This window comes from Anthonomus grandis, chromosome 2, assembly GCF_022605725.1.
Source record: "Anthonomus grandis grandis chromosome 2, icAntGran1.3, whole genome shotgun sequence".
NCBI classification, from domain to species: Eukaryota; Metazoa; Arthropoda; class Insecta; order Coleoptera; family Curculionidae; genus Anthonomus; species Anthonomus grandis.
This window is the reverse complement of record NC_065547.1, coordinates 41,990,746-42,010,020: the sequence shown is the minus strand read 5'-3', so window position 1 is coordinate 42,010,020 and position 19,275 is coordinate 41,990,746. Positions and strand designations below refer to the sequence as shown.

The following is a 19,275-nucleotide window of genomic DNA, read 5'->3' as shown; positions in this document are numbered from 1 at the left end:
CTTTAACTTTAAAAATAAAATCCCTAAGGAGCTTCAGAAAAGTCTAAAAGCCTCTTCCGTCTGTCACCAAGGCAATCCAATATATTTGTTTATCGTGAGCCCGAGATTACGGTTATCACGGGGCGCCTTTTTGATGGGTATCACAAGTGTTTGTTTAGTATTAGACGGGGGCTAAAAAAAGTTAACCGAGGTGTTACCGCTATTTTTTTTTTGTTTGAGGGTAACAGATGGTCTTGGGGAGCGAAGTAAACAGAGTTGAGATGGAATGAAAAGGGCGATTTTTCAGCCCTAAAAAATTGGAATAAAAAGGGTTTTATGTGAACTTATATACGACTCAATCTGTGCAAGGACCCTCGTAGCCTCTTGTAATATTGTAAAGTATTTTATGTGAAAAGGAAACTCGTTAAACTGAATAAAAAATCTTCTAATGTGGCTGATATATCTTATAAGAATTTTTATAAGTGGCTTTATTGTCTATCGGCATATGGTGTATCTGAAAATTAAAATATAAAACGTCGAAGGTATAAGATTTCTGGTAAAAGATATGCATTTTGGGAACCTGAGATTTTTTATAGACTAGAGATTAGTTTATAAGTGTCTGAAATTACGGGTTTTCTGAGTCGATGATGGGGATTTGAATGTTTTTTACTTGATGGGAATTAGTTTTAAGTAGGTGGGTGTGACAGGGTTTATCTTTATTATGATCAAATAAATACGAGCAGTTACCAAACAATTATTGTTATTAGGTAAATTTACATACATTCTTAAATAAACTTATATTCTGTCTTAAACGTATCGTATATTTTAAAATAGAGAAATAAATAACAACCACTGCACTGTGAGTCATTATTTAAACTAATACAGTTTGGAAATACAAGATGATAAATTGTTAAACGTCTATTTTTGGTTTAGCCAGATGTACATTTTTGGTCGAACTTCAACTCTTAATATCGGATAAAATGTCCGTAAAAACAACAATTTATACATTTTAAGGAATATCGTAAGAATTATAAATTTGGCCTGCGTTGTCAGCTTACATACTCCAGAAATTACATTTACTAGGTGCATGTATATTCAAGAGCAATATTAAACTCTAGCATACAGACAGAGAACACAATCTTAAAGCTAATAACTCCAAAGAATCTCACGAATTCACTTATTTGAGGAGTAAAACGTCTCGCACCAATCCTGGATTGCGTTTATTGCATTTCAAACAAAATATCAAGTGCATCGCAGGCAAAGAGACAGGCACGTCTTCTATGTCCTTGCATTTGCGAGATTACATGTAAATTAAAAGTAAGTTGAAGGTATTTAAGTAGAAATTTTAATAGAGGCTGTTCTCCAAAGAACACTGACACTAAAACCTAGCTAATAACCTTTAAAAAACCCCAAACTATTCATTAAAAAGCTTCTACACGCGCGTGTAAGTCTCGTCTTAACAGCAAGCCTATACTTAAAGAAAATATGAGTTGTCTCGGCGAAGACACGCCTGACAGAAAGATCGTCAACTGACAACTTTGAACGTTAATTAATTTAATGAGAAAGGGAAACCGCTTTGAGCCAGAGGAGCGTCGATTCCTCGGGGACAGGAAAGCGCCTCGGAAATTTTATTAGAAAAGTGGGGAACAAAAGAAAACGAAAATTAATTAGTGTGTGTAAGGGAGACGATTTACTTTAATTGTGACAGCTGTTGGGTACGTGCGTGATTACTGAAAAAAAACCGCTGCTGATACAGTGTGTGTGTGTAAATATGTGGTTTTTTTTATAATTATTATAGATTTCTTATTAAGTTTTTATTATTCCACGTTTATGACGACGGTTGTTCAGTACAGTAAAAAGAAACAATTTCTATTTACTTGAGCAAGTTGTCTCCCCCACCTTTGCTTTCTAGAAAGTAAACCGCCGACTAAACAAGTGTAAACAGGTTTTTTAGTCGAGTGCATAAGTACAGACTGCGATGTTGATTTTTCTTTTATTTGTGGTGTGTTTTAAAAATGTCTCGTTGGATTGAAGAAACAACAATAAAATTTAAAGAAGAGTATCGAGAAAGGCGATGCTTATGGGATACAAGGGCTACCATTTACAAAAATAAACAAGCTTGGGACTTGGCGTATAAGGAAATTGAGGAGATCATGGAGATAAGATTCGGAGTGCCTGAAACCAAGAACAAAATACGGGCGTTGAGGTCAACTTATTCTCAAGAAAAAACGAAAATAAGGGACTCTATGAAGTCAGGAGCAGGATTGGAGGATATTTATGTCCCCAGTGTAAAATGGTGTAAGGAAATGGGCACATTTTAACGTAACATAGAGGATAATAAGAGGCCTATGCAGAATAATTTCAATGTAAGTGTATTGTAGTAGTGTTCATATTATAAGTAATTAATCCGATATACGTGTTTTCCTGTCCTGTAATCCGTCAGTATCAATTTGTTTATATAAAACCCTATAGAAAAATAATAGAAAATCATTTCTTAAAACTCTCTGATCATAAGGAAAACACGTATACCGAACAATAATTTCCATATTATATTATGTATATTAAAGTACAGTCAAAATATCATCCGTTGCTGCCAAGGCACCGCAACTTCGCCCATAAAGTACTGGCAAAGTCGATCTCGTAGTTCTCTTGCACATCTTGAAGAATGATTACCCCCTAAGGTTCTTATTGACGGCAAGGGAGTATTAGTTTCATATCTCCACGAACCTAGTCTAACCTGTCCGCTTTCTACATCTTCTTTATCTAACGATCCACTTGGTGTGTAAGTGTTATGAGAAGTGATTTGCAAATAATTGTGTATTGCGTAACAGGCCTTAATAATTTTGTCCACAGTTTCTGGTAAGCATGCCATAGGCTTTTCAAAAATGCGAAATCTGCTAAGCAAAATTCCGAAAGCATTTTTTACTATTCGTCTTGCCCGCGAAAGGCGGTAATTGAATATTTTCTGATTTTCCGAAAGTGCTACTTTTGAATACGGTTTCATCAAATACGTTTTCAGTGCAAATGCATCGTCACCTAAACTGAAACCATCATGTGATAATAAACCATTCTCTAGCTTCAAATAGAGATGATTGTTGGAAAACTTCAACATCGGATTGTCTTCCAGGACATCCAACATTTATATAGGAAAAACAATAGTTGTCATCTACCAGAGCTAATAAAATAATGCTGTTAGTACCCTTATAATTAAAGAATTCACTGCCACAATTTGCCGGTGCATGAATCGTCCCATGTTTCCCATCAATCTCACTGTAACATTTGGGAAAATTCCACTTCAAACGAAATCCCTTTTTAATAACGTTATATTCTTCTTGGGACTCCGGTACCTAAAATAATATAAAATTTACTACTGGTTCTATTATCAGTAATACCTAAAAGTATTTGAGTTTGGCTAATACGGTACAAATATTTTTTTCTATTTCAGATGCAACGCAAAGAAGAAGTTAATGAACAAAAACGAGAAAATGAAGAAGAAATAATGGCTACAAGAAAAAGTACTGCCGCAGAAAAAAAGTCGAACTACGTCAAAATTGAGGCAAGTTACTGCAGTAGTTAACGACCTAAAAAAAATAAGCGAAACTATGACACATGAACCTGCCAATGAGCATGAATACATAGCTTTTGGTCGCAGAGTTGCTGCACAATTAATAACGTTAACTCCTCTTTCCGCCATACAAGCACAGGAACGCATTCAGTCTGTTCTGCCAAGTTTTAAACTACAAGACCTTCAGGCCCAGAGTAACCAGTACGACACATATGCAGGTACCAGTAGTGCTCACGCCTAATCTTCCATCTATACACCACTGCAGTCCCCTACATATTCCGACATGCATTCTTCGCATAGCGATGGATCCACAAATATAACTCGTGCAGAATCAGTTGCCGATGATATTGTACGATCACAGATAATAGCAAAAGCTTTTTCCAACATTTAACATGATTTGTTCATCAACTTTTTCATTCAAATTTAAATTCAAATTCAAATAGTTTTTTGTCCAACAGGAAAATTCCCAATTACAAGACAATCAAAATAATTAAAATTAAAACAGTACAAGTTATAAGCACCTTAAATAAGTAGTACAAAAAAAATAATACAAGATCCAATATAGAGTGATAACAAAATTTAAAATTTAAAACAATACCATAATTATAAGAATATAAGACACACTAACCAAATGATAACAATCACAGAAAAATAATCAGGTATTATTCAAATTAAGAGAGGAACACATCGTTTTTTTGAAAACATATTCAGTGCTGCTAAAGATGTCGACATCTATAGCATTCATCTGATTATACCATGTACAAGCACGGCACAGTGGAGCTTTGCTGGACAGATTTGTTAAGTTAAGAGAGGGATAAAATATATGGTGCCTCCTTGTATTGGCAGAAGGAACAAATAGAAGTAGCCTCTCTAAGAGCTCAGAACAACCAATTTCATTATTGCAAAGTTTATATAAAAATATCTGACTAGAGAGAATAGTATTTTGCTTTAGTGACAAATAGTTGAATCTATTCAGCAGGTACTCCTGTTCCACACCTCTTACTGGATATACTCCATCCAACTTAACAGAAAGTAACTTTAGGAATCTGCGCTGAACATACTCCAGTCTGTTAACATGAACACCATAGATGGGGAACCACAACATAGAGCCATACTTTAATTTAGACTTTACTAATGAATTGTACAATACAGTCAAGCTGAATATATTCTTAAATTGAGAAGTGGACCTTACTATAAACCCGAGGGATTTTAAGGCTGAACTAGTGACCTGTGCTATATGCTGGTTGAATGTGAGCTTCTTATCTACTTCAATGCCCAAATCCTTCACTGAAGAACAGTCTAGCAACTGAGAACCACTCAATATATATGGGTATAAAATCTCTTCATGAAGAATGGAAATTGTCATTGTTTTACATTTGTCACAGTTTAGGGGTAGTTTATTTCTTTCACACCATTCAAAGACCCTTCAAACAACTTCAGATCATCAGCGAATAAAAGACAGAAACTGTCCATACAATCAACTAAATCATTAATAAATAGATCGAACAGCATTGGGGCGAGGTTACTGCCTTGGGGCGCACCACTCGAAGCCATGTAATACTCAGACCCAAAACCATTAAATTCAACATACTGAAGCCTACCAGTCAAATATGAGATAAAGAACTCCAGCAGACAAGGATGAAATCCAGCCAAAGCCAGCTTCCGTGCCAGCAAACCGTGATCCAGCCGATCAAAAGCCTTCGAGAAGTCTGTGTACAGCACATCCAACTGGCTTTTCTGATTTATAGCTAGATATGCTGTTTCCAAGAAACAAGCCATATTAGTGACAGTAGATCTTTTTTGAAAGAAACCATGCTGCTTTTCTGTAATTATGTGCTTAATTTGAGGAGACAATTTATAATGCACACATATCTCAAAGGCCTTCGAAAAATTAGAGAGAATTGACATCGGTCTGTAGTTCTCTATTCTGCCATGGTCGCCACTCTTAAACACTGGACATATTTTAGCCTTTTTCCACTCTTCCGGAAATGTATTGGTCTTGAGTGATAAGTTGAAGATTTGTAAGAGTGGTACAGCCAGGGCCAATGCACAGTCACGCAAAAGAAATTAAGGTATTTGGTCAGGACCCGCAGTTTCTTTGTTTTTTAACTTCTGTAAAGCTTTTCTTACATCTGCCTCAACAAAAGATTGGACCAAAATATTGTCTGAACCATATGTATCAGATTCTTTGGGTTGAGCAATAGAGGACTCAACATAAACACTCCAGAAAAAATCAGAAAAAGCATTTACAATACTTTTAGGACCCACAACAGTGGTATCTTTATAGCTCATAGAACCTGGAATGCGAGAGTTGTTTCGTTTAAGGTAAATGAACCTCCAGAATTGCTTTGGATCACTCCGAATAGCTAACTCAGTCCTGGATATATACTCGTGATAAGCAAGATCCATTTTTGTTTTTACTACCCTCCTAGCAGCTCTAAAATCCTCATAAGCAGCAGAGCACCGTGTATGAAGCCATCTCCTATGTAGCCTAGACTTTAATTTTAATAATTTCCTACTTTCATGAGTGTACCACACAGGATATGAGTATTTACTATTAGAGGGTCGAAAACGAGGAACAGCTAGACAAAAAATTTCATGGATTTTATCATAAAAGGTTTTAACTGCCTCATTAACATCTGACTGGGTGTATATAAAAGTCCAATCCACATCAGAGATAAGCTGGTAAAGATAGGGAAAATTAGCCCTCCGAAAATTATACTTAGGACTCTCATTGTTGGAGGACTCTCATCCTCAGTGACAAGGGGTTGGTCGTCCCTATCCACAGAACACTGGAAGTTGGAGAGAACTAGATCAAGCAAATTATTGTTGCAGTTAAGGGCATTGTTAAATTGAGAGAGATTCAAAAACGCCATAAAATCCCTTAGGCCAGCAAGTTTAGTGTTACAATCATAAACATTATCCTGTATAAACCTCATATTAAAATCCCCCAACAAGAAAATATTTTGGTTCTGAATTGCCCTAAAAGAGGAAAGATAATCAAAGAGAGATAAGTAATTTTCTAAAGGCGAGTTTGGTGGTATATATATAACAAAAATATAAACACTTGTCTTGTTTACAGACACCCTGCAACTCACAATATCCATAGATGGTAGTATGACCTCCAAGTCCCTCAAATCAACCCTGACAGATGCCAAGTCATGTCTAACAGCAACAAGAACTCCACCTCCTCTTTTGACTCCAAGAGCCTCATAATAAAAATATTTAAAAATAATACCTTTATATATTCTTTCAGACTTTCATAAATAGCATCACACACCTCGGATATAAATTTAGAGATTGCAGGTGTTGACACATGAAATAACCTCTGCAAAGTTCTATAACTATTGCCTGTGGCTAAATAAGACAATGTGATTTCCAATTTTATTCTAGTTGGAATAGCTGATCTCATTACAGTGTTCTTTTTCGTAATTTAAGGAGCAATTTGAGCTAACAATATATCAAAATGTTCTTTAGACATCCTCAGCCAATTTGTATATTCTGGTATGTCTTCAGCTGCTAATTCTCTTACTAAAGTAGATAAAGCACCATATATTTCTCTTCGACTCAGCCATTTTCTCACCCAGCAACGTTTTTATTTGGTTTTGTTCATTTCTTCTGCAAGTAATTCGGATAACTCGCCACATACTTTTAAGATACAATTCCGCACTGTTGCACGCGTAACTTTTCCGGCTATGTTTTATCAACACTAAACAACAAATCATGTAAACGCTCACAAAAACAAACGGACTAAATTTTATCTACTTGATTTAGTAACTTGCTTTAGCTACTTGACACGTGTAAATTCGGCTTAAGGAAAGAGCGAATAAAACCTATTGCTGCATTGACAACTGACATCATTGAAAAGATAAAGACACATGATACTTCACTTAGACGTGGTACAACTTACGAAGGCAGGTTTTCCAAATTTATTTGTTCATATTTCCAAGTTGCCTATACAATAATCTATGTTAAAATAATCATAGACAGACGTACACTATTCTTACAATAAAATTAAAAACGTAAATAAAAAAACCCTTTGCTAAATTATAAATATCTTCTCAGCAAAAGCAACACCTGTCATCGAAACCCGTTCGGCGCAGCGACCTATAATACTGCAGCATCGTGTAATTTTTGGATTTATAATAAAAAATAATATCCCAATTAATGTTTTGGCACTTTAACTGAATATTCTGCTGCAGCGAAAATGCCGAGTTATTCGGTTGAACGCGCCCGCCAAAATACGTGCTTCCGCTGACATGTTAATTATCTTTTCACGTACTATTAATATTTGCATGGTTCGAAATAATTATCCGGCGGACCCCAACGGGTTAAAATAATATGAAAATATTAAGATATTATCAGGAATTCAAGGTAATGTAACATGTTAAACGGTCTGGAGCCAAAGTGAAAATTGATGAGTAGCATTTTCTTTGAAGCTCCATTAGAAAAAATATTAGAAGTTCAAGGTGAACGTTTAGTAATCATACTAAATATACTTTATTTTAAATAGGTAGAGAGTAATAAAGTTAGTAAATGAATAAAGCGGGCCAAAAATGTGCGCTATAAGAAGGGTACAGTGCGATTTTTAGGTGTTACACAAATTACTCTTACACAATTTTTTGCTACAAATCTTCTAACGATGTTGGACGAGTATGATAGATTTTGCTTTGCTAAATCTGGCGATCTCAGAGGCCATTTAATGGCACTTCTTTTACCAATCCATCGATCTGGAAAAGTCTGATCTAAATATTGTCGAACACATAATGCGTAATGTGGCGAGGCGCATCATTCTGCTGCAACATCAACCTATTTGCAATGTACCGCTGATCATTATGATTTTCAACTATCGGAGTTAATGCAGGATCAATGACGTCTTCTAGTAAATCCAAATATATTTGACCGGTCAAATTTTCAGGTAGGCAAAAGGCACCAACTAAATGATCGCCAAAAATACCAACCCAAACATTAAATTTTTGTGGCTGCTCTATCTGTACACCTTATGAGAAATTCTAGGATTAGTATCGTACCAATATTGGCAGTTATGACGATTTACTACGCTAAGAAAAAGGAACATTCCTCGAAAAAGCAAGTGTTGAAGAGAAAATGTTCATCGTTTATAATTCGTTTACTTAAAATCGTCTTCATTAAATTCTTGAACAAGGTTATTGTTATACAAATGAAAACTATGGACCGTAAGAATCGGTTTGATGCTACGTCGACGCCACACACATTATTTAACTTGCGGCTACTTCCCAGTCAGCATAAGATGGTCGCTTGGACGTCCCATTGAGGCAAAAATGGGACATCCTGTTTCATATCAAGAAATCTTTGGGACGTCGCAGGACGTGCTTTTGAAACAGTACGGGCCCTAAATGGGATCATCCCAAGTTGATCTCATATAATAGACGTCCTTTGGTTAGTACTATAAACGTACGGGGAACTTATTGGCTGTCTAGTGGACGTATATGGGACAACAATATTTAAGTTTATTAGATATTTATAGGATATAAAAGGGATGATAGAAAAAATATATAAATGTGTATATTTTAGAAAAAAATCTTTTATATATAAAGTGATGCTTTTTATTTTTCACGTTTTAGCTTTGCAGGGGCGTGATGCAACCACGACATAATCCTAATCTCAATAACTTTTCTTATACTTTGTGTAATTTTAAGCGTAAGCATTAGTCCCTAAAACAAAAAAAAAAATAGTTGCATGGGCGTCAACTTTTATGTCTGAATGTAGTTAATTTACGGATTGGTCTTGCAACTTTAGGCATTTTAAGTATAATTCAGGTGCTAATCTTCTTGCAGCACCATACTGTGGCACCTTAAAATAAAGCTAAAGTTGAGAAAGTCCAGTCCAACGCCTCCAATTTAAAATCACTTTTGCTTACCGTCACGACTACAAAACGCCGATATAGCGACAAAATCGAAGCTTTCAAAACAAAAGTAAGTTATTTATCACAAAAAATTAGATGCTGCTAGTGATTAAACTCTCCAAATCTAAAAAGGAAATGTCGCATAGAGAACATAAGAGTCACAACAGCGCAATGAACTGAACATCCCATACGCAATGTGCATTGCACACGAACTTAATAAATATACCTGGACTTCTAAAGCATATGGCCACGATACCCAAAAATGACCACTGCCTGGTGGCCGCCATTTTAATAGTGCTTGTGTCCTTTTGATGTTGGTCACTCTGAAAATTTTTAGTGTTGCCAACAAAAAATATATTAAATAACGGTAATGAAGTCGACGACTTTGACGTTTGAATATAGCAAATTGCCTAGTTTTTGGCGACTTGTAAACGACGCTCCGGTAAATCGTCTACGATAGGCGATATAGCCTCCTTCTTATTTAATACGTGAATAATGTATTACCATCCTTATTTAAACGTATTTGGTTCACTATTTCTCAAAACCGAATTATTGTGATTGTCTGTCTGTGTTGTTTATCATAGAATAATATATAGAGTTGGTTATTTTTACTAATATAAGCCCTTGCTAATAACAAACCCTCATAAAATCATCTAGATTTTGATTTTTATAGATGGTTGTACCTATTAATGTGGAAATATTGTACATGGAAGGAAAGTAAAATCGTAATAGCAAAAATACAAAGAAAATAAAAGTATTTTTAACTAAATTTGTTAAGTAAATACAAGCAAAAATTTAAATGAAGATCATCATTTTCATGGTATTAGGATTTATAAGATTCAAGTTTAAATTTAGACTTATAAGATTCAAGATTATCAGAATAATAAAACAAATATTTTAAAGTGCATGCATCTATTCCAAGTTGATTGAAACTTTGTCTTATTTTAGGTGAGAATTACTTTCTTTCATAAATTTTAACGAAATTCTTAAAAAAAATCACAGATCTAATGCAACTATCTTAAATTCTTACCTTTATGTAACTTTCTATTATGTATTTTTATAAACATAACCTCTCAAAAACTTTAATTGTTTTGTTTCCCTACAATTGGCACAACTGAAATTTATCAGAGTGACCAACATCGAAAGGACACAATCACGCAAAATGGCGGCCCCCTAGTAGTGGTCATTTACTTTTCATTGAATTGGCAGTCCAGATATATTTATTAAGTTCGTGGCATTGCAGTGTTACAGAGAATCGACGACAACAGTGACCTCTACATGTCATGGAGTAGAACGAAACGGCTTATTAAGGCGCCAAAATCGAATTTTATTCTATAGCGTCTGCTTAAGATTAGTTGGGGAATGCACTGTTCTTAGGACAACTACAGTGGACAAAGAAAATGTTACATGGAGCCTATTTTATGTAAGTTCGGTGTTCCATTTATATCTATATATTAGTGGATTTTGGAGTGGAGCTTGGAGACGTTTTTCCTTTACACTCCTTGCGCATCTATCGAACCTACCTCCCTCTAAAATTTCTTTTACTGTTAAAAATAATAATAAAAACTGTATTATTATTAATTTGTATTAAAAAAAGTAGTTATATTGGCCAGGTTAATAATATTAATTCGTTTTTTTTAAAGGCCGTGCCACGCATGTTTGTATCTGTCCTAACAATTTCGTAATTGAGGCGTGGTTCTATTTATCATAATGGTTGCTTTATGGTAAATTCTTTATTATGTACGATATATAAATTTATTTTGAATATTTATTAAATTAATTTGTTGCAGAAATTTTTCACCTTAAATCCCAAAAGGTGCAAAGATGTTTTGAGTTTGTAAGATTCATTCTTTTACTGCTTTCCCAAAGGTCCTATATGTAGATTATTAGATTTTGAAAATTGTTACAAAAATATTAAATTCTGTTAATTTGAAAATTAAATTTTAAGGTAAAATTTGTTTTATGTGTTTCTGTCTGTTGCTTAAAAACAGTGAAAAACCCTAATACCCAATCCGTTTTTATTCGACTTTTATTGACAAATAAACTATAAGTTCTTGCGCTAAATATTGACCGTTTTTTATTTTTGGATAATTTTTAAAACTGTCCCCTTCTATTTTGCCTCTTATCATAATAACGCTTTAAACATCTTATTTTTTATCTTTCAAAATAACGAATGGGACATTTAACATTTATATCTGGGGCATGTTGTATTTATACAGATCTTTAATGAAACGTTTGCTAAATCAGTTATAGAGACCTACTTATCCACATCAGAAATTAATAGGAAAAAAATTTTAATTACTAGGCATAATAAAAGTACACCACTGAGTACCTGAAAAAGCCCTTTTCCATAACGATTTCGAGTGCGAGAGTGCTTTTCGCATATTTCACGCGGTCGCCCATAAAGCGGAAACTTTATCAAAGCGATATGCTAATTTTTGTTTTAGTACACCGGTCAGCTTGTGCCGAATATACATACGGGCACGTAAATATTCAAAATTTAATATTTATTTTTGCATTCTCGCCCGGGCACGAATATGGTGTGAATAATGTCATTACAAGAGTAATTATTTATTAATAATAAAACGGCGGGAATACATATGCACTGATGATCACGATGCCCGAGCGGTAATTTGTCCAGTGTGTCGGACAGTTCTTTGTGCGGCTTTATTATTCGCCGATAAAATTTGTTTTGTGGAAATGTTTAATTGAACTGTAGTCGGTTTTCCAAATTAAAATAATTAAAAACCTTATATTACAAAAAAAAATTAAATCGAATTTGATGGAAATAGAATCGGATAATACAGGAAATAATAAAAATCATAAATGCTTTCAAAATTTATGCTTAGCATTAGCCAAATCGCAGAGTGTCATTCATCATTCATTAATCGTCGTTCATCTTACAACGTTTATCGGACATCATTTCCTATTCATCATTAGCTTCATGACTGAATAATATATTGTACATTTGTGGTGCTTAAAATAAAAAACCAAAATCATTTATTCAGATAGTTTTATTCATTCAAAAATGCAAAATATCATTTATTCATTTATATTCTTTATAAGGACAATTTTACAAAATACATTCCAGTTTGGTAGAGCATCCCAAAAAATTTTTTCAATATTATCGGCTAAGTGTGAACAATTTTAGTACACTGCTTCAATTAATAGGGCCAAATATAACGTATAAAAATCCTACATGGAGGCAGGCAATACCACCTGAATAGCGACTAGCAGTAACATTAAGGTAAATAAGAACAATCGCAAAGTAATTTATTCCTTTTAGTTTATTAATACATTATGATTACAAGTCATATAATTCGCTATCATAATCTCTTGATGACTCAAAATTATTCGAAAATTCCGAATAGTAGGTCTGGAGGGAAGAGTTTTTATCAGACTGGTTGTAAAACTGAGGCGAACTTGCTGGCAAACTTACAGAGGGTGGATGCTGCATATTATGTGGGCCTGGATGGAAATACTGATGGAAGTTAGTTTGTGTTGATGGCCCAGGCTGTGTATAGAATTTTGCATTTCTCATCACATTTAGTATTTCAATTTTGGCAAAATGTTTTTGCTCATCGTTTAGTTTGGCCAACATAGGAAATAACATAAGAGCAAAGTTTTTATCCTCTGAAACTTCCTCCGTTTGTTTGTTCTTTAAAATCTCTAATAACGAAGCCTCATATGTGGATATTTGATAAGAAGATTTGCTGGAAAGAATGCGTGGTGTCCTCTGTGTAGGTTTTGCAGAGGGTAAAGAACGTGGAGTCTCCTCGTTGTTGTTCCTGGGACCTCCATGATCGTTTGAAAGCTCTCCATCATCGTTTCTAGGTCCTTTATTATGGTCTAACAGTTCTACCTTATCGCCTGGAGGCCCTACATTGCCACTTGTTGTCCTGGGTTGTTGGTGAGGAAGTAAAAATAGTAATGCGTCGAAATAGATCTATTCTCGACGTTTTTTTGCAGGCTCACCAGGTTTGATTTTTTTCTGAGCAGCAAGCTCTCTCGCAAAACAATCTTTCAGATTCTTCCACTTTTTTTGAACTTCTTTCCCTGTAACAAAAAAAAATTGTAACTAATTATAAAGGTTTTATTTTACGTATCTGGGAATCAGAAATAGCTTTAACTCTTTGCATTTTGAATTCCTGTTAGGAGCTACAACAGTTCAAGAAATTGTTAAAGATACCTGTCATCAATTATGGGAAGTTTTGCAACCTTTTTACATGTCCGACAAATCTGAAGAGGACTGGATAACTATTTACAAGGAATTTTATTACCGTACTAATTTTCCGAATTGTATCGGGGCCGTCGACGGTAAACATATAAGAATGAAGGCTCAGAATTTTACAATTGAAGGGTGGAAAAGCTAGAGAGCCTAAGTGACAAAAACATATTTTTACAGGAGAGCGTGTTTTAATATGTGGTACTTAGGTCGCCTAGCTTTGACGTGCTGAGAAGGTTTTAAATTGGAGGGCCTAAGTACCGTGTTATTATTATTATTGGGTATTTTAAACAACGGATTGTGAACAAAACTAAAAAACTTTATTTCTCGAAAATTTCAGTTAAAAAATAACATTCTGTATTAATACAAAGAAAAGAACCAAAACTTAAAATAAATGAACAAATTAAACTAGTTTGGAAGACATCTGTAGAATTCCTAATATTCTTCTTTAACAAGATACGGTACCATCTCCAATAAATTTTTCCTTTTATCGTGGTTTATTACTACTCCTTTAGGTTTTTCCAGGAATGTTGCTTCTTTTAAGTGTTGAAATGTCTTTCCTTTTTTAAATATTTTAATTTTATACCAGTTTTCGCATGTGCCATTTGACGTTTTCATTTCAATATATCCTTCCCGTAAAAGACTGTCAGAAATTCTAATTCCTGTGGCTTTAGAAATGTTCATATTTTTGGTATTTACAAGTGTATCAGTTGTTTGCTGAATTTCAAAAAAGTGCCCGACTGAATCCATATCTATGACTTCAAATGGGTTATGGTATCTCGCCGTTTTTACAATATCGTGTAATTCTGAGGGGATAAAAGCTTTTGAATTTCGTTTTCTTTTCTCTATTACAGCGAAATCTCGATCACAGCTGAGAAAGCTGTGTCCACTGATAAGAAATTTGTGAGTAATTTCTTTAAATTGGCCATGAGCTACAAGCCAAATTAGCAAAAACAGCATCATGCGATTTTTATTCTGGCCAGTACAGTTATCTGACCAGATGATTAACCGTTCCTTGTAGCAGAAAGTATTAGGTTCGTTGAGTACTGTAAGAAGACAGGAGGCAATTTCGTCACCACCTCTGGAAGCTGTGGCCTCATCCCACATACACATGTAGGCCTTATTAATATTGCTAATGTGTACTGCCAAGTTATAACACGAAAGCTGTCTTTTATAAAACATGTCACTATGGGTTAATGTTGGAACGAACATAACCTGTTGCAAGTCTATAGAAATGACAGTAAACTGACTAGATGGCAAGGTTGAATTAGAAACATCATTATGCATATCTGCAAGAGCAGCTTTGTATTTGCTATGATGCAAAGCTAATTTCGTTTTGGCCTCAGAACTTTCGGAGTTATTCAAATTAATAGAACATGCCAAAAAAACGCACGTCTTGCATGTGTCGGTCCTTGGTCGATGAAACGACAGATTGGGGAACTTTGTCTTAAATATTCGACTATAATATTTGTATGTAACCACGGAATTTGGATATTTATCTTAGAATGCATGAAAAAGCCGGTTGATGTTAAGATTCGGACTAAGGTACTTTTTAGAAGACTGACTTCTTCCATAATGACTCTCCTCTGCCGGAATTGAGTTTATATGATTTATAACAGATAACTCATCCCTTTCAGTAGACTTTAGGTTTTTTACTCCCCTTTTTTCTTTAAAGATGTATTCCCCATTTTGCTTTCTTAAAACAAGATTGTGTACTCTCTTGTCGGACAAAGCGAATGTGTTACAAAATGTTTTTTTACATACGTGAAGTAATTTTCCTGCTTTATCTGGAATCTGGTAATAAACTGAACATTGCCTTCGACTCGCAGCTGGCGTGTCATAGTGGCCATGACGCCTTCTTTGAATTTCGGCTATTTGAATGATTCCCATTAGGTAGGTTCCTTGGTTTTTTTCATCAAGTGAATAGAAATCTTGGTGAAGCTTAGACCTTTGTTCAAAGGAAAGCACGCGGCAACTGTACTTGCATTTACAAGTTACCTACAAAAAAACAACCTTAAGTATCCAATGAAATGTATTAATCAATTATTTTAAGATCATTTAAATCAACAAAAACAATACTGATGTCAAAACTAGGTAGATACCTAATACAAAGAATTGGTAATTTGGTCAATAAAATTAAGCCATTTAAAGTTAACTAAAAAGTTTTTGTGCGAATTACTCTCTTATAAACAAAAATGCTCAATCATTTTATACCAAAAGCATCTACACCATGTTGTACCTACCTATAAAGTTTAGAGGCGTGGTTTCTAACCAAGCAACATGCTGGTCGTGAAACGTTATTGATATTTCCGCGTTAAATTATTATTGAAAGCAATTCGATATAACCATAAACTTACCATTTCCGCTGGCAATGATTTTGCAGGCCGCAATCTGCCACTTTTAGTTTGATATTCCTTTCCACTGACTCTTCTTTTATTCCTGTCATTTTTCTTATTTATTTTAACCTCCATTTGCACGTTTTCTTCCATGGCAATAAAAATTTAACGCAAACACGTTCGAAGCAGAAGGTAAACTGACAAATAAATAATAAGGAACAATGCGACAGGCGCCGCTGTTGGCACTTAGGCCCACAAGCTCGACCTGCCTTTCTGGAGATAGGTCCTACGTTTATGTCATGCGTGTTTACTGGCGCTTTCAATGGTTATATGGACTTAGGTCGCTTATAGGACATCCATCCCAGTAAATAGGTCTGTTTTTTGCAAAAATGTTAATACTAAAATTTTTGGCACTTAGGCTCTCTAGCTTTTCCACCCTTCAATTATAAGAATTTTTTCTAAACAGTACTTCTTGCCGTGGTTGATGCCGATTATTGTTTCATTTCAATAGATGTGGGATCCTATGGTGGACACAGTGATTCCAATATATTTAAAAATTCGAATTTTGGCCGAAAACTAACAAGTAACCAATTAAACATTCCTAACCCACAAACATTACCTCACGATGAAAAAGGAAAGTGTATGCCTTTTGTCATTGTCGGGGATGAGGCATTCGCTTTAACACAACAGATTTCCAAACCATATCCTTGAAGAAACCTCACACCAAAACAACGAGTTTATAACTATCGATTAATTCGTGCTCGGCGGATGGTAGAATGTACATTTGGAATTATGAGCAATAAGTGGCGAATTTTCCATCGTCCCTTAGATGTCGGAATAGAATTTTCTGACGAAATCATTAAAGCGTGCTGCGTTTTACATAATTTTGTAAGAAAACACGATGGTATAAAATTTCACGATGAATCATACGAATGCCTTTTACAGTCCATTCGACCTGCTGGAACAAGAGCTAATACATCGGGCATGCAAGTACGAGACTATTTTGCAAATTATTTTACCTCTCCGCAAGGTTCAGTTGCTTGGCAATATGACAAAATTTATGCACATTTTCTAAAATTTGTATTATTTAAAGTAATAAAAATATAATCTACCTACCTCTGTCTTTTCTTTCTGCACCTGATAGTTCATGCCATTTTGGTATTACATTTGCGCATACTTCTGTCCATAATTTCTCTTTCGCATTTCTATCGCTGTATTCTTTCAGTTCTTTATTATACAGCGCTGGTCTTTTTTCCACTTCCACAATAATTCTCTCAGTATCAAGAACGATGTGGGTCGTTTCTTCACTGTGAGACATGATTTTTTATTAATATCAAATATTTCACACCCAAAATTAAATATATTATATATATACTACTAATCACAACTGAAAACAGGGAAAACGTCGGACGGTTCCAATCCAACGAAAATCGTACTGCTAAATAATCGCAATGCGTGCACGTCCCTACGAGTCGGTATGCTTCATTCAAAACAGCGATAGTCGCTGCTAAAATAGGACTGGTTCTATTATTTAGTCGCAGCGATTATTTTGTCGCAGAATGTTCATTAAACTGTTTATGCTTCATTTTAGCAACAAAAAGTCGCACGATAATAAATCGCTAATGCGCGCTTAGCCTAAGATGTATGACATATTTTTTCAAGATATTCTTTCGTTATTTTGATGCCAGTTTTCAGAGTTCTAGCATTATTGGACCACTTACTCCCGAAATGGTTAAATAGTCATAAAATATAAGAGGTTAATTGGTATGGTCTTTATATGGTCTTATTTTGGGTAGATGTAAATGAAAAAAAAGAACATCATTTTTCTAAAAAATAAATCACAAAATTTACGAAACAAGGCTAAAAGTATGTGGGGTCTCATAAATAGAAAAGAACCTTTTACTCTATTACATGAATATAAAATTAATGTTCAAATTAAAATTAATAAAGAGAAATTCAGTCAATAAATAGCCTGATCAGGTCTTATTTAAATAATAGAGGGTAGGCCGAATGGGGAACACATTCGAATAAAAACGTCGGCACTTACTTTTTCGCGAGTATTCGATATTTCCTTAAGTGTTCCCCAAAGATCTATGTTAGGTCCTGTTTTATTGCTGGTATTTGTAAAACCTCCTAAGTACAAAAATATATCCGCTTTAAGAAATATCTCAAATATAATGTTTTCAAATTCAAGAGACAAAAATCATGATAAAAACAGTATCCAGGAATGCTCAGTGCATCAATAGATAACTTCTTGTTTAGCCACGTTTCGGTTAATGTAATAACCTCGACATTATAATAAACGAATGAAGAAAACTTATTAAAATCATTGATAAGCAATCTTACATTAAGTTTTGCACTCAAACAAAAAATTATTTAAATCACAATTTTTCCCTGAAGATTAATTAAATATAATTTGAAAGGTTGGTAATAAACAAATAGCTTATTTCAAAATTTGAGTAATTTACTCATAAAACACCACTTTTAATATGGATTCATAATCGTCACCTATTTGTTTCGTTAAGATTCAGAAAAAAGCACAATAGAAAGTTAAGAAACGATAAAAAAACTCAAGCTTTATTGGTGTATATGCGAATTGATGGTGATGACATCGATATTACATGCCATAATAATCTTACAAAAATGTTTTCACCTGTAGTGTCTAGTTTTTAAGTAGTTCATAATGCTTGAGAGCTCCAGTTTAGGTTATATTCTTGTAAATCCTTATATTTTATATTTTCTAGAATTTGTTTCCTTGCCTACTTTAACTGTCAGTTTTCTCTTGAAAATATTGGTCTCTATCGGCAAAAACAAGGTACAACTGACTAGATAGGTTCTTTAGTCAATTTTTACCTTAAAAACATTTAAACGACAGTCAACGCGAATCAGCTTAGAGTTTTTGAGGTTGTTAATAAAATTGTGTTCCTAACATAAACGAGTATTCCTGGAAAAGAAATACTCGTTTATAAAGTGTAAGAGTGTGTTCCTAAATTTCGTTTTAATATTGTAGTTGCTTAATAATATTTATGTAACAAGTGTGTAAAATGATCCTTTTTTTATAAATGGATGATTAAAAAAATGGGATTTTACACAAGTGTAACATACAAATTTTTTCTACTACTGAAGAAAACATTTAAAAAAATTCCGAACTAGTTTACATACTAGGGCGTAAAAAAATACTTTATGCACTAGTGAGTAAAAAAAAACGTTAAACAGTTTTTTGTCAAATTTTTAATTAAATGTCAAATAAACATCAAATTCAAAGACTTTTCAAAAGTGAAACTTA

The 19,275-nt window shown here is 34.2% G+C and overlaps 1 protein-coding gene across 2 annotated transcripts in view; it reads right to left on the bottom strand.

The window, feature by feature from the left end:
* Nucleotides 1–2,507: 2,507 nt before the first annotated feature.
* Nucleotides 2,508–19,275, bottom strand: part of LOC126733486 (uncharacterized) — a 38,630-nt gene continuing 21,862 nt past the window's right edge. Inside the window, exons 3-4 of one of the 2 annotated variants that reach the window (XM_050436795.1) lie at nt 17,106–17,296; nt 12,676–13,484 (exon numbers count right to left, since the gene is read on the bottom strand). In XM_050436795.1, coding sequence (XP_050292752.1) covers nt 13,375–13,484; nt 17,106–17,296 — 301 coding nt within the window. In that variant the 3' untranslated portion in view covers nt 12,676–13,374. Of the gene's footprint in view, nt 3,327–12,675; nt 13,485–17,105; nt 17,297–19,275 lie in introns of those variants that run through there. The other variant, XR_007659730.1, reaches the window with a different exon arrangement.